The sequence below is a fragment of the Panthera onca genome, chromosome X, assembly GCF_046562875.1.
Source record: "Panthera onca isolate mPanOnc1 chromosome X, mPanOnc1 haplotype 2, whole genome shotgun sequence".
NCBI lineage: Eukaryota > Metazoa > Chordata > Mammalia > Carnivora > Felidae > Panthera > Panthera onca.
In genome coordinates this window covers 30,736,918-30,751,318 of record NC_138357.1, presented here as the reverse complement: position 1 = coordinate 30,751,318, position 14,401 = coordinate 30,736,918, and the positions used below count along the sequence as shown (strand labels likewise).

Genomic DNA, 14,401 nt, shown 5'->3' with positions numbered 1-14,401 from the left:
ATTGTCACAGCAAGAAGAGAAGAATGAATGGAGGAGAGGAGTTTTGATAAAAGGAAAGGATGGACAGAAGGAGGGAGGAGAAGATGGAGGAAGGAAGGAGAGAGGAGGAAAGGTAGGGAGAGAAGGAAAATGGAAGGGATGTAGGGGAGGGGAAGGGAGGGAGGGAAGGAGACAGGAAGGGAGAGGAAGAAGGAGAGAGAGAAGGAAACTGTTTTTCCATACTTCATTCCGACTTCCTAAGAATTCTGTGAGTTGACCATCACTAGTTTAGTAAACAGTGGTAGTAATAGGAAGAGTTGCCCTATTTCCAGTTGGGGAAACGGAGGCACAGAGACAGGAAGGCTTGCCAGTGTCATGAGGTGAGACTATACCATGAAAGCAGAAGAACACGGCTGTGCCCGGAAACCAGACACGTGTGCTCCACCCAACTCCAGAGCCTGCTCGCTTTCCTCAGCCCCCTGTTCTCTCCTATAACATTTATGAAGGCGGAAGGGGGGGTTAGGGGCGCGGTCGCCACTCTAGCTGATGAAAGGTGCACACATCACCGTAATGCCACTACACACGCAGACGTTTACATTCCAATTCCAGGGGACGCCTCATGCACCTTGTGGACCGATGTGGCCTCCAGGCAGGGACTCTGGCTCTCCACCTTGATCCCCTAGCCCAGTAACTGCAGTGAGCCGAACCCAGGGCCATCTGGGACTCCCCTCCAAGAACCTCGTCCTAAAACACTGTTTTCATGAGTCTCGCTTGCCCCAAACTTACAGGGTTCCATGCTCCCAGATGCACATATCCCAACACCTCCCTTGAATTCGACCCCAACGTAATATTTAAACTTGATTTCCCTGCTGGATATGGAGTTCTCTGCAGACTCTTCTCTAGCTCCCTCTCGAGGTCACGCTCCACAGCCACCCTGGCTGTGTCCGGGTTTCCTGAGATCAGCTTTCTACTTCTTCCTTCCTGGGGTTGCTCCTAATACCCTCTCCTATTGTCTTTGTTTGTACGGACGTTTGTTTATTTAGAGAGCACGCACGCACGAGTCGGGTAGGGGCAGAGAGCCGGAGACAGAGAATCCCGAGCAGGAGCCACGCTGGGCCGGAGCCCCATATGGGGCTTGATCTCACATCCACGACATCATGACCTGAGCCAGTACCAAGAGTCCGTCGCTTAACCGACTGAGCCACCCACGCGCCCCTCTCCTCCCCCCTTTAACTGCAGTTCTGCGCCCAGTCTGCTTAGCATTTACCAAACTTTGGCTCACGCTGAGACGTGAGGGAAGCCCCACTACTCCCCGAAAGCCAACTCCGCTTCTACCAGGGGCTGCCAGGAACAGTCTTCAGAGGTTTGGACCCTTGCCCACTTCCACCAAGCTGCATAGCCTTGGGAAGGTCACCCAACCTCTCCAAGCCTCCGTCGCCTTGCTTCAGTAAGAAACAGTGATGCCTCGACCCACTCTCCTCCCCTCCCCGCGGACAGCTGCAAGGTTCGTCAGCCAGGCCCCGGTGCGCAGCCAGCACTCACGTCAGGTCACCAGCACGAGCAAGCACGGCCACGTTCACTCCACAGGCTCGCACATGCACCCAGGGGCAGGGGTTATGCTCCGTGTCCGGCACCTTCGATCACAGCCAGGGCCCAAGCACAGCCTGAGCCCCCTCAGCCCTGACCCCTTACCTCCAGCATCAGCTCCGGTCGTCTGCGCCCGTCCTGTGGGCCTGACTTCTATTACCTTGTACACTTCTCAGCTCAGGAGAGGGGGTACCATCGTGATCCCCATCGTACAGATGCGGCACGGGGGGCACGGGGGTGTCAGCTGATTCACCCGGGCCACGGAGCAACTTAGTGGGGGTGGGGCTCCATCATTTTCAGCTTCTTCCTCTCATGTGGGCCGATCCCTCCGCTCAGACTGGGAGAAGCCAGGGCACAAAGGCTGAGTCTGCGCTGGAGGCGCTGCCCACACTACCTGCCACGGGGCCCTGTAAGCACGGCAGGCCACGAGGTTTGGTGACTGGAGCCCAGGTAGGTACACACAGACATGCAGCGGGGCGCCTGGCTGGCTCAGTTGGGGGAGTGTGACTCTTGCTCTCAGGGCCATGGGCTCGAGCCCCACGTTGGGTGGAGAGATGACTGAAAAAAAGAGTTAAAAAAACAAAGACCCCAAATGACAGGTAGCCCTGGAGACCTGACGGTCACAAGAAAACTTTCTGTCCTCGTTGTCAACTGCCGGAGAACAACCAGCACCTGACTTCTCTCACGGACCCTTGCGAATAAAGAAACACAAAATTGGCTGAAATCAGAAATGTGAGACAGTGTGGTGTGGCCACTGGAAATATTTTATTTTTGTCACCTCAATTACTCCCGCAGCACCCTGGTGAGGTGGTGGCTATTGCTGTCCTCGTTATACGGATGAGGACACCTGAGGACAGTGAGACTCAGCAACTCAACAGGTTAGCCAGCTAGCCAGGGCGAGCAAGCCGCGACGCACATCCCGGCAGGCTGCCTCCAGAGCGCCCACGGCCATAAACCCGGCACATCGAACCCCAGTCGTGGCTGTTTTTGCTTAGGACGAGGCTCCATTCGGTTGTTAAGGTTTGCAGAGTGTGAAGTTACTGAAGAAGATACTACCACAACTGATGCCAAGGTAGGGCAATAGTTGTCTCGGGACACGGGAGGGACTGGGATGGAGCCAGCGGGAAGGCTCCATGGGGACGGGAGACACGAAAGAACGCGTCCCCTCAGCGGTCACGGAGAATCGCAGCTAGTCCAGCACAAACAGAATGAAAGCCCTCGTAGGTCGCTCACGCAATAACTAATCTCAAGTCAAAACTGGGCATAGGGTGTCCAGCCGAGGCGGGGGAGGTGCCTGCGGCATTCAACAAGGGCCTCCCTGAGGAGGAAACATCTGGTTAAAGTCGTCAGGAAGACGCAGTCACCTTGCATCCCTTACCACCTCTTTGAAAACGAATTGGTCCGCAAACCTCTTTTAGTTAGTTTCTTACCCATCCTCCAGGGGCATGAGGCAGGGGCACTTATCCCTGAGACCCAGTGGGTGAGGTGACTAGGGCCCGTGATGCATTTAGGAACCCACAGAAATGATGGAGTGTCTGAATTCAAGTGGGGGTGAGGAGAATGGCCGTGGGGTAAACGAGGGATAAATCGAGCACGTTGTCGAGCATAAGGCCCACTGTGGGAAGCTGTTTTCAATCTTTAGGATATTAACGAGTCTTGGAACATCAATAAAACAGTTCTGGCGGGGAAAACCACAGAGCCCTCAATCTGCTCTGCTCCCTTTTATTTGACAAGAAATAAGCATGCATACCATTAAGTGGAGTACAATATTTGCTTACAGGTTTCCTCTGTTGATGTAAAAGTGACATACAAAGAATGCACAAATCTCAAACTTACATTTGTTGAGTTTTGACAAACTATATAAAACTATGTAGCGTCACTCTTTATCACGGATTCCTTGCTATACCCCAAATCTCTTGTCCCTTGTCTCTTTTCTGTACTCACCTGGAGAAACCAAAACCCTACATAAATTCAACTCTCCGACCAATAAAAATGTATCCCTGCCGTAAGAAAAATAAATAAATAAATAAAAAAGGCAAAGGAAAAGAAAAACAACCAACAAGAAACGAAATTTATTTAGGGGTGCCTGGGTGGCTCAGTCGGTTAAGCATCTGGCTTTGGCTCACTTCATGATCTCTGGGTTCATGAGGTCCAGCCCCCCATCAGTCTCTCTGCCTTCAGCACAGAGCCCCCTTGAGATCCTCTGTCCCTCCCGCCCCGCTTGTGCTCTCTCTCAAAATAAATAAACTTAAAAACAAAAGAAGTAAACTTCATTTATTCCCTCAGCAAGGGCTCAGGAAGATCTTTCTAGAAAAACCGAGAGGCTGAGGGAAGGGAGAAATGGCGGCGGGAAATTACCCGCGTCCAAAAGGTCCCAACCCTTGAGGGACATGCATGCTTGTATAGAGAAATCTATAGCTAGAGGCATAGCTGCTGTGCAGGAATGCTTCAGGACTGGCGGTTACAATGAGACAAAGAAACAAATATTTGAAAAAGAAAAATTGCAAGAAAAAAAAAGCAGGAGCTTTGTGCACTTTAAGCAGCCTCGAATGCACTGTGCAGGTTTGTAGCCCTGCACCGAGATGTAGCCTCATCACTAAAATTCTGGAGGCACCGGACTTTCCCAAGGGGCACGTGTGGTTTTATTTGCATAGTGCATCTGAGCACCAGGCACGATCAGCAACCCCAAGCCCCAGCTCCTGTTCCCGGGTACCCGGGAGTTTGGCGGGCTCTAACTTCAGCATCTCGCTGAAAAAACTCAGAGTGTGCCACCTCAGAGCTGATCGCATTCGTTTGATGACTATTCCCTGCTTTGTACCGGCTGCTAGGTCCAGAGGTTGGGGGGTGGGGGTGGGGCTGGCCCAAGAGAGATTGTCCCAACATTTCTGCCAGGTCTCCGGACCTAGGGTGAGGTCTGTCTCTCGCCCTACGGAAATGGGCAAACACAATGCAGCACAGCCCCTTGCTCGGGAGTGGGGGAGACATGCCGCCAGTTTGGGGGACACGAGCTAAGTTACAACCGAAGCCGCCAGCTCTGGTTACCCATAGTCCCCTCCGATGCCTTAGAGCAAGTGCTCCCCACCCCAGCCCTCTTGGCAGGAGCACCCGCCCACTTGGTGCCCAAGCCCAGCCGCATGCGCACCTCGGCGAGCCCAACCCCCACTAAAGGGTGGTATATATAAAGCGCCTAGCCGGACGCTGGGTAGCTGAACTCGACGGCACGGCAGCGTAGCCGGAGCTCAGCAGGCCACCGCTTCATGTGTGACCCAGCGATCCAGCAGATCCAGACGCAGATCCACACAGGACGGCAGAGGGATACTATGGATCCTTTCAACCAATTCAAGCGCGAAGTCACGGGCTTCCCCAGCCTGGGAGTCGACGAGGACCGGGAAGAGCTGCGTGGTCTGTGCCCGTCGGGACAAGCGTCTTCGCCACGTCCCAGAAATGAAGGGTCCCTGGGCGAGGGGAGCGGTCTGGCCACCCCTCAGATGCCTCCCCTGGTCTCCTCCCCACAGCCCGGGCTCTGATGCTGATATCTGTCTCTGGATTTCTTCCTTTGCAGAAAGCAAGCAAGTGGGGATGTCGCTTACCAGAAACGGAGAGGCGGAGAAAGCCAGGGCAGAGTTCGCACCTGAGCAGCAGGCGGCAGGCATACGAATCAAGGAGGAAGAAGACACCGGCGACGACGGTGCTGGTTATGGCCACAGCAATGGCAGAGAAGGGGCCGGCAACGTGGGCGCTGGATATCCGTGGCCCCCGGGCTGCGAAACCCGCGATGTGGGCTGCGGCCGCAGTCCACGGCAGTTGGAGCCAGTGGAGCCGAAGCAGGAGGAGCGCTTGCCCCCCGCCGCGGCTCCGGCTCCGGCTCCGGCTCCGGCTCCGGCTCCGGCTCCGGCTCCCGCTCCCGCTCCGGGAGGGAGGCAGCCGGCGGGCCCCCGCATCGTGTTCACCCCGCTGCAGGTGCGCCACCTGGAGAGCTTGTTCCACTACACCCAGTATCCCAGCACTACCATGCGGTAAGTGGGCTTCTGCGCTGGGCGCCTGTGCGGGGTTCGGGGGGAGTGGCTGGGGTTGGCGGGGACGGGGGGGGGGGGGGGCGGCGGGAAGAACGAGGTGGTTCTGTGGCGGGGGGAGACCGCGGCGGAGACTGGCGGGGGGAGCGACGGCGGGAACGGGACGGCGGCGAGTGGGGGGGGGGGGTGGCGGCGCGGAGGCTTGTCACGTGTCTCTCTCCTCGTGGCTGAAGTAAAACCTACCGGGCCCTCGAGGCTGCGGGTCCCGCGCCTCCCTTGGTTTAGGCGGGAGCTGAGGGCTCTGCGGGTGGGGACCAAGGGGGACGTTCGGGTGGAGGGGAACATCTGGAGCCCGGAAACTGTCCGCTGCGGCTAATAGAAGAAAGTCCTAGAAAATCCTACTAGAAGCGGGGGGGGGGGGGGGGGGGGGGGGGGAAGGGGAAGGGGGGGAAAGGGGGAGGGCGAGAAGTCTGAGACGCGGGAGCAAACGGGCTAGTAGGATCCCGCCTTTGCTTAAAATGGTGATAAATCTGCTCGTTGTGGATTATTTCTGCCCCGGTTTTTAGTGTTATTTTAAAATTTTAGTGTTATTTTTAAATTATTTACGTATTTGAGGTAATCCCAACTCACTAAAGTAATCCCAATTTATGTATTTTAAATACACCCAACGTGGGGCTGGAATTCATGACCCTTGACGTCGAGAGTCCCAGGCTCCTCCAACCCAACCCGCCAGTCGGCCCTGCCCTGATTTTGATATTTTTAAATAGTGCGCTGGAAAACGGTCTCGAGTAGTGAATGTTCTGCATTCCCTTTAACTTTGCTAGAGGTCTTTAAAAATCAATTAAAATTTAAAAAAGAAGAAAAGGGGCGCGGCTGGCTCAGTCCGTAGAGCATATGAATTTTGATCTCGAGTCGTGAGTTCAAGCCCCTTTTGGACCCGTAGCCTACTTAAGAAAACCGTAAATCGGGCGCCCGGGTGGCTCAGTGGTTGAGCGTCCCACTTCATCAGGTCGAGAGATCTCTCAGCGTTCTGGGATTCCAGCCCCACCTCTGACTTTGCCTGAAATGCTTTGGATTCTGTCTCCCTCCCTGTTCACCCCTTCCACGCTTGCGTGTGGCGCTGCCTCAAATATAAATCAACATTTAAAAAAAAAAAGAAAAGAAAAAATAATAAAATTGAAAAAAAAAATTAAAATTAAATCGTGCCGAAGGAAAAACTGCCCTCAAAGGAAGCCTCAAGCTACCCCTTACAGAATAGTGGGGGCGGGGGTGGGGGGGAGAGTGTGTGTGTGTGTGTTGTGTGTGTGTGTGTGTGTGTGTGTGTGTGTGTGTTGGGGGGTGGATGGTGGATGGCAGGGGGGAAGTTAGTGATAGAAAAACGTAACAAAGCACGACCAAGGAATAAACAGCAGTTTGTGCCATCCTTTAGCCTCTAGTGGGAATGTACTCTTAACTGGGTTCATTACTGATAGATAAAGAGAGATGGGGGAGGGGACGGGATGGGAGGGGAAGGGAGAGACAGAGAGAGAGAGAGAGAGAGAGAGAGAGAGAGAGAGAGAACGCATGTTGTTTTAGGGCTCTAATTTATCATTTTTTATTTTTATTAAAATTTTTTTTTAACGTTTATTTATTTTTGAGACAGAGCATGAACGGGGGAGGGTCAGAGAGAGAGGGAGACACAGAATCTGAAACAGGCTCCGGGCTCTGAGCTGTCAGCATAGAGCCGGACACAGGGCTGGAACTCAGGGACCGCGAGATCATGACCTGAGCCAAAGTCGGACACTCAACCAACTGAGCCACCCAGGCGCCCCTTAGGGCTCTAATTTTACCCATAAATTGGGTAAGAGCAATGACTGAAAGTCCATACAGATAGTTCCTCAGTCAGATTCTTTTTCATTTTGGTGTTGATAACACTAAAAGAAACTGAATTAGAATGTCACGTGTTCTTGGGGACTGTGCCTCCTTTACCCACCAAGACTTGGCTTCCCTTAAATTCTTTGTCAACTGAACCTCACTGTAAATCCTGAAATGGCGTGACTTTTCCTAGTGCAGAAACTGGTTCATAAAATGTCACTGACATCTCCCCGAAAACAATTTTTCAAAAGGTGAATGAAAAATGCTGTATTTTAACTCACCGCCAACTCCATATACTGATCTTTGCGATTTTTCTCCCCTCAGCCAGGAACTTTCGAGATTCATGAATGTGCCTGTAGCCAGACTGCAGGTCAGTAAACCCGAAAAAAACAATTTCGCTGGGAGCCATTTTAAACCTGTTTCAGGATTTGGGGCACCTTGGTCATAGACTTTCTCACGTTTCTGTGTTTTTGTTGCCTTTTTTACATTTGGGAAATAAGTGTTGAACTTTTGGGTCTTGCGGAGGGGAAGGTGGGATACATAAAGCCCAGGTTTTGGAAATTGCCCATTACTAGAGGGAACATGATTTCCTAAAGGAATGAAAAAATTGGTAGAGTATAGTATCCCTTGCATACACATATATATACACCTTTGTCTAAGCTACACCTTACCATATGTACTTTCTTAGGTCACTAAATTAGACTTATAATACACATATTTTTATAATTATATGTCACATGTATAGTATACTTATTTTTATGTGCAATATATATTTACGTGCTAATATAACTATATATGTATTTTATATATATTATAAATACAAAAACATGTGTGTAATGGAGTAAATATAAATTATATAAGATATATATTTAATTCATAGAATAATGCTTATATTTATCTAAAGTAGAAATACACTTAATATATAAATGTACATATAAAAAATATGTAGTATATTGCACGTATATTCCTTTTTTAAGTTTATTTATTTTGAGAGAGAGAGAGAGAGAGTCTGTGCGAGCAGGAGAGGGGCAGAGAGAGAATCCCAAGCAGGTGCTGAGCTGTTAGCACAGAGCCTGACATGGGGACTTAATTTCCCGAACCCTGAGATAATGACCTGAGCAGAAATCAAGAGCTGGACGCTTAACCAACTGAGCCACCCAGGCGCCCTATGTGGTGGTTTTCCTTTTGAATATGATCTTTTGCTCTAGGATCCGGACTAAAGCAATTTTATTTTTTAATTATAAAATTCGTTTGATTTATTTTTTAAATTTTATTTAAAAATTTCAAAAATGTTTTTGATTTTCACTGCTTAATTGCTTTTCGTTTTGTTTTGTTTTGTGTTTTGTTTGTTTTTTTAACATCTATGATTTGTTACTCTAGGATTTGGAGTAAGGCAGTTTTATTTTTTAATTAAAAAATTATTTTATTTCAACATTTTTAAATTCAATCAATTCCAATTTGGAGCTATTGCTTTTAAGTGTTTGGTAAAGGGGTGTGGAGAGTGGCAGGCCTCCACTTTAATTTCCCAGAATTCTTTGATCTGTCAGCCTGAAAACATAGTTAAAGAGTAGATTGTGCATTATGGTAGACGTGGGAGGGGGGAGTCGCAACCTTTGAAATCTGTCCAAGACAAAATAAACCCAAACAACAATTTCAAACAAGGTTGCATCAGCTCAACAAAGGGGAAAGCCAGTCTAACGAGGTGGAGGGTAAGGGGAGAATTATTTGGGGATATCACTCACGTTCAAATTTGTGAGAGTACCAAACGCATTAGCGAATGGTCCTTCGAGGAATGTCTAACACCTGAGATTTTGGTCTTCTTTTTCTGTTTTTAAGTGTACTTATTTATTTTGAGAGAGGGAGAGACAGGGGGCACAAGAGCAGGAAGGGGCTCCCAGCTTGCCGCTGTCAGCGTGGAGCCCTCTTGGGATCCTCTGTCTCCCTCTCTGCCTCTCCGGCCTCGCCTGCTCGCGCTCTCTCTCAAAAATAAAAAAACATTAAGAAAATTGAATCTCTTGACTGCCATACATGCCACGTGGCAGTGTCAGTGTTAAGTCTAGTCGTTATGTCACATTATCTTCCTGGTACGTATCTATCTCAAAAGTGGCAATTTTTACCTTGTGACCGACTCTAGGCCCTTCCTCCACCCACCCTTCTAGCACTCACAGACCCGATGTTGCTCCATGAATTTGTTGAGCTTTTTTTTAGATTCCACATATAACTGAGAACATAAAGCGTTTGTGTGAAGAACATTTTAATGGGTGTCCCCTCGACTATTTTGCGAATACAGTTAAGAGTTGTTTTGATAACCCACCTCAGTTAGGCTGCTTTGCACTTGTGTAGACTTGGCCTCTGGTAAACTTGGATCCCCCAAAAGGAGCTCCCAGCACTGGTTTCTTTAGACTTTTCATATTCAAGCAGCAGAAAGACCAAGTAACTACGAAGCTGGGAGAGGGAAAATGAGGCAACAGAGAGAGTAGAGGCCCTTAGTCTCAAGTAACCTTTGCCAACTGGGAATGTCTACAAATAGTAAATACAAAGGAATTCCATTAATACGATGTGGAAAGGACAGTGGAGTCCAAAGGACAGGTGTTTTGTTTTGTTTTGTTTTGTGTACTGTTCATAGCTGGCAGATAGGCGGGAGGAGCCATTTTGTGACTCCTCTCCCACATGCTTAGCTGTCTCCCTAAAGTGTCAGTTTCGCCTTGTTGCCTTAGGAAAACCATATGATTTCACTTATGTGTGGAATCTTAACCGAACAGATAAAACAGAAACAGACTGTAATACAGAGGAGAAACTGGAGGTTGCGGGGTAGGGGGAGAGGGACGGGCAAAACAAGTGAAGTGGATTAGGAGGCGCCAAGTTCCAGTCATGTAGTAAATCGGTCCCGGGGATGAAAAGTACAGCAGAAGGAATATAGTCAAAATACAGCAATGACTTTGTATGGTGATGATGGTGATTACACTGATCGTGGTGAGCATTTTGTAAGGTAGAGGAATGACGAATCACTGTGCCGTCCACCTGAAACTACTATAATACTGTATTGTCAGCTATGCTTCGACTCAAAAAAGAAAGGAGAAGGAGGGATGGGATGGGGCTCTCCTGGTTGAGGAGAGGGGCTTAGGGGGCCCTGCCCTGCTGGGCAGCAGCGGCTCCTGTCCAGGGTCCTGGAACTGTAGCCAGAGCAGAGGGCGCTGACCGGGTGCTGAGCCCAGGGAAGTCTGGAGGGTGGGGCAGGGTGGAGGGTGCAGAGTGGACAACGGTGCTGTGCCTCTTTGCCCCCGAACTGTCGGCTGGGCAGAGATTTTGAGAACTTGAGTAAATGTGGTCCTAGTCAGGCTAAACCTTCGTTGCCCCCGAAGTGTAAAACGTCCAGGTGCTGTCCGGTGCTTCAGCTTAACTTGTGTCCCAGCAAGACAAGCCACAGGCTCCTGGGCCCTCCAAGCCCAAGCCTCGCTCACAGTACCATCCTTTCAACTATGAAGAGGTTTCAGAAAACGAATGACCCTTTAGTCATCCTTCAAAGAAACCTTTGGTTTCAAAATCCCACACGTGCCTATGGATTATTTACTGCACATTGAAGACGGGCTTTGCAAACTGGGGGTTGTCGCCGCAGCAGGACTTTATGCTGAGCTTCCCCACAAGCAGGGTGACACTAGCCTAGTGATTAGGAGTCAGTGGCAGCTGGACAGCTGAGGGCCAGCTGTCAGGACACAGCCCAGCACGTGTAAGAGTAACAGCAAGGACGGAGTGCCATTCCTCAGCTACACCTGTTTGCCAGGGTGGGGAAAAATAATACGCAAGGTGGGAGGACAGAGTGAAAGCAATAAGCCAAGCCACAGCCTGGCACGTAGTGCGTGCCGTCTGAGGGTGAGCTGAAGGGAGACCCCTCGGTGGTAACTTTCCTAGGATAATTTAGCAACAAGGAAGTAGCTTCCCTGGTGCAGTTTAAAACCCTGAGGGTGTAGAGAGTAGCCTGCTGGGTTTTGTTGTTGTTGTTGTTGTTTTTTTTTTTTTCATGTATGACATTCAATGCTCCACATACTAAAACGATCCTTTTTTCTCTCTGATTGAAGGTTTGGTTTAAGAATAGGAGGGCCAAGTTGAGAAGACAGCAGAGGGCACTGAGGTACAGAAACATGCCTCCCATGGCCATGGTCCCCCCTTTCAACTTTAACGTGGGTGGACCCTACCGTGGCATCTTCAATGGGGGGCCAGATTGTGTGTGGATGCCTCAGGAGCCAATGATGCCGGGGCCACCTCGCCCGCCCATGCAACCCTTTCCTCCTATGTTCCTGCCTCCTCCTCCCTGGTTGCATCCACCTTTCCCTCCCTGTGGCTGCCCTCCACTGTTTCCTCACTGTGGCTGCCCTCCACCTTTCCCTCGCTATGGCTGTCCTCCTATGGCCCATCCGGGTGCTGTACCACCCGTGGCTCTTCCTTAATCCTTTTCCCAAAGAATGGGATCTGTGACAGTTTTTTTCCGAGGTGTTTTTGAGCCAGATTCAAGTTTCTGTATCTGTCGCCATAACGAATAGTTCATTAAATGTGTGCTGAATGTATTAAAGAGAAGTCAAATTCACTGACCCTCTATTTTAGGGCACTTTTTACGTTTTCAATAAAGTTGTGAATTCTCTACAATTGTTTTTGCGTGTGGTGCGGGGTCAGTCAGTTGCATGGGCAATGCCATTCATAGGGAAAGGCGAGGACACCTGCTCTCACGCAGCACTGTCCCTGAGCCACCATCGGCAGGCCAGGCGCATCCCCGAAGGTGCCCACGTGCCCGGGGCAGGGTTACAGAGACCCACCCTCTCCTCGGCCACCCCGTCCTCCCGCCCCGCGCGCAAGCCCGACCCCGCAGAGGTGCAGGAGCGGGTGGCGTCAGCCCCTAAGGAGGGACCGGCGGGCTTCCGGGCGGGGCTGGGCCCCAGTCGCCCCGAGGAGCTGGGGCACAGCCGAGCACTGGCAGGGAAACTCGGAAGGGGCTACTCACAGCTCCCGGAGAAGCGGCAGCCGGGTGTGCATCTGGTGCTCTCCAAGTTGCGTCCGGCGCCTGCCCCGCGGGCGGACCAGACCGGGCCGCGCGGCCTTCCAGCGGGAGGGTCCGGCGCCTGCGGAGGCACCGCGAGGCGAGACCCCCTTCCAGGCCGGCGCTGGGCTCGCTGTCTCTCCCCTGTCCCCCACTCCCCAGGCGTGCAGGGCCCGGCATCGCTCGGCCCCCAGCTCGCAGCTGCCCGGCACCTTTCCGCGAAATCCTTCCTATGGCCCGCCGCCCTCGCGTGCGGTCATTTCAAGTCCGCAGCTGAGAAAGGACCTGGGTCTTTGTCCCCTCGGACTTGGGGTGGCGGAGGGGCTCCTGCGGAACCGAGACCGTGTACCTGGTGCCCGATCGGGTTATTTACACTGGCACACACAGCCCTTCTCGTTGCCAGGACGACCCCGGCCCCGGGGACGAGTTTCGCCGGTGCACCCAAAATGTCTCCCCCCGTCCCCCAGGTTTGGGTTGTGGCGCCGCAGCGGGGTCTGTGAGCCGGGGCGTCGCAGATCTCCCCGATCTGATATCGGGGGCCACCACCTCCCCCCCGCCCCCCTCCGCGGTGGCGATGGTTCCAGGCCGTGGCCTCTGGTTGGCGGAAGCGTAGGCTCCCATCGAGGCCGGTCCCCCGCCCCCCGCCCCTCCCCCAGCGCCGCGAAGCCGCAGGCTGTCTGCGTAGCCGCCGCCGTGACTCACCTTCTTCTTCCCTGCCGGGACCCGGGCGGCCTGGGTCTGTAGCCGTGGGCCCTCCACCCAGGCTCCGCAAGCCCATCCTACATCTCCCCGGGCAGGTGTGTTTGCAGGAGCAGTCTGGGCACCGTCGTCGTTTCTGACCCCAGGATCCTTGCGTGTAAATAGCAATTTTTGAAACCACTTCTGGTACGTATCTTGGTTGATAATCGCGCTATTTCTTTTATTTGTGCATTTTAATAGTGGCAGACGCTGGAGGGAAACTGGGTATTTTTAAAATTTTATTAATTAGTATTCTATTTTACAGCTTTCTATTTTAACGTCTTTGCCTTTGTTATATATTGTAGTCATTTTGTGCATTGTGTATTGTATTTCGCAGTGCATTTTATATTCTATTTTATCGTTATTTTAATTTAATTTATTATTTTATTTTAATTTTGAGTGTATATTTTTTGTTTTTTATTTCAAAAATTTTTAATTGAAGTGTACTGGATCTAAAAAATATTAATTTCACATTCACAGCGTAGTGATTCGACAATAATACGCATTTGGAAATGCTAGCGATGGGGGTGTAGTTAACCATCTGTCACTATACGAAATTAGTGCCATAGTATTAAGAATATTTCGTAATCTATACTTTTCATCTTGGAGTCGTATTTAATTTTTTAACTGGAAGTTTGTACCTCTTATTCCCCTTCACCTATTTTGCCCATCCCCCCATCCCCTCCCTTCTAGCAACTTCGTTCGTTCTCTACATTTTTGATTCTCTTTGTTTTGTACATGGATTTTTTTTAAAGATTTCACTTAAAAGTGAAATCATTTGGTATTTGTGTTTCTCTGTGTGACATTTCACTTAGCATAATACCTTCTGCGTCCATCCATGTCGCCACTAATTGGTAAGGTTTCATTCTTCAGTATGGCTCAGTAAATATTCCATTGTGTATACATTCAACCTTTTCTTTATCCATTCATCCATAGAGGGATACTTAAATTGATTCCTTGTCTTCGCTATTGTAAATAATAGTGCAATAAACATAATAGTGAATATATTTTTTCATATTAGTGTTTCTGTTTTCTTTTGGGTAAATGCCCAGAAGTAGAATTACTGTATTGCATTTTTAGTGTTTGAGGAACCTCCACACTGTTTCCCATAGAGGCTGCATCAATGTACATTCTCACCAACAGTGCACAAGGCTTCCCTTCCCTACACATACCCATGTATCACTTGTTTTTTCTGCTTGCG

General features: G+C 50.5%; 1 protein-coding gene and 1 long non-coding RNA gene across 3 annotated transcripts in view; one reads left to right on the top strand and one right to left on the bottom strand.

Moving 5' to 3' along the window:
* The first annotated feature begins 4,468 nt into the window (after positions 1-4,468).
* LOC145714110 (rhox homeobox family member 2B-like) overlaps positions 4,469-14,401 on the top strand; it is a 78,670-nt gene continuing 68,737 nt past the window's right edge. For both annotated transcript variants that reach the window (XM_081793244.1, XM_081793243.1), the window contains exons 1-4: positions 4,469-4,968; positions 5,129-5,582; positions 7,758-7,803; positions 11,510-13,347. In XM_081793244.1, the coding sequence (XP_081649370.1) occupies positions 4,824-4,968; positions 5,129-5,582; positions 7,758-7,803; positions 11,510-11,878 (1,014 nt within the window). In that variant the 5' untranslated portion in view covers positions 4,469-4,823 and the 3' untranslated portion in view covers positions 11,879-13,347. The remainder of the gene's footprint in view (positions 4,969-5,128; positions 5,583-7,757; positions 7,804-11,509; positions 13,348-14,401) is intronic.
* LOC145714112 (uncharacterized) lies at positions 5,576-12,540 on the bottom strand. Its single transcript, XR_014136788.1, has 3 exons — positions 12,427-12,540; positions 7,715-7,786; positions 5,576-5,980 (listed from the first exon to the last, which is right to left on the bottom strand). It is a non-coding gene; the product is annotated as an uncharacterized LOC145714112 (long non-coding RNA).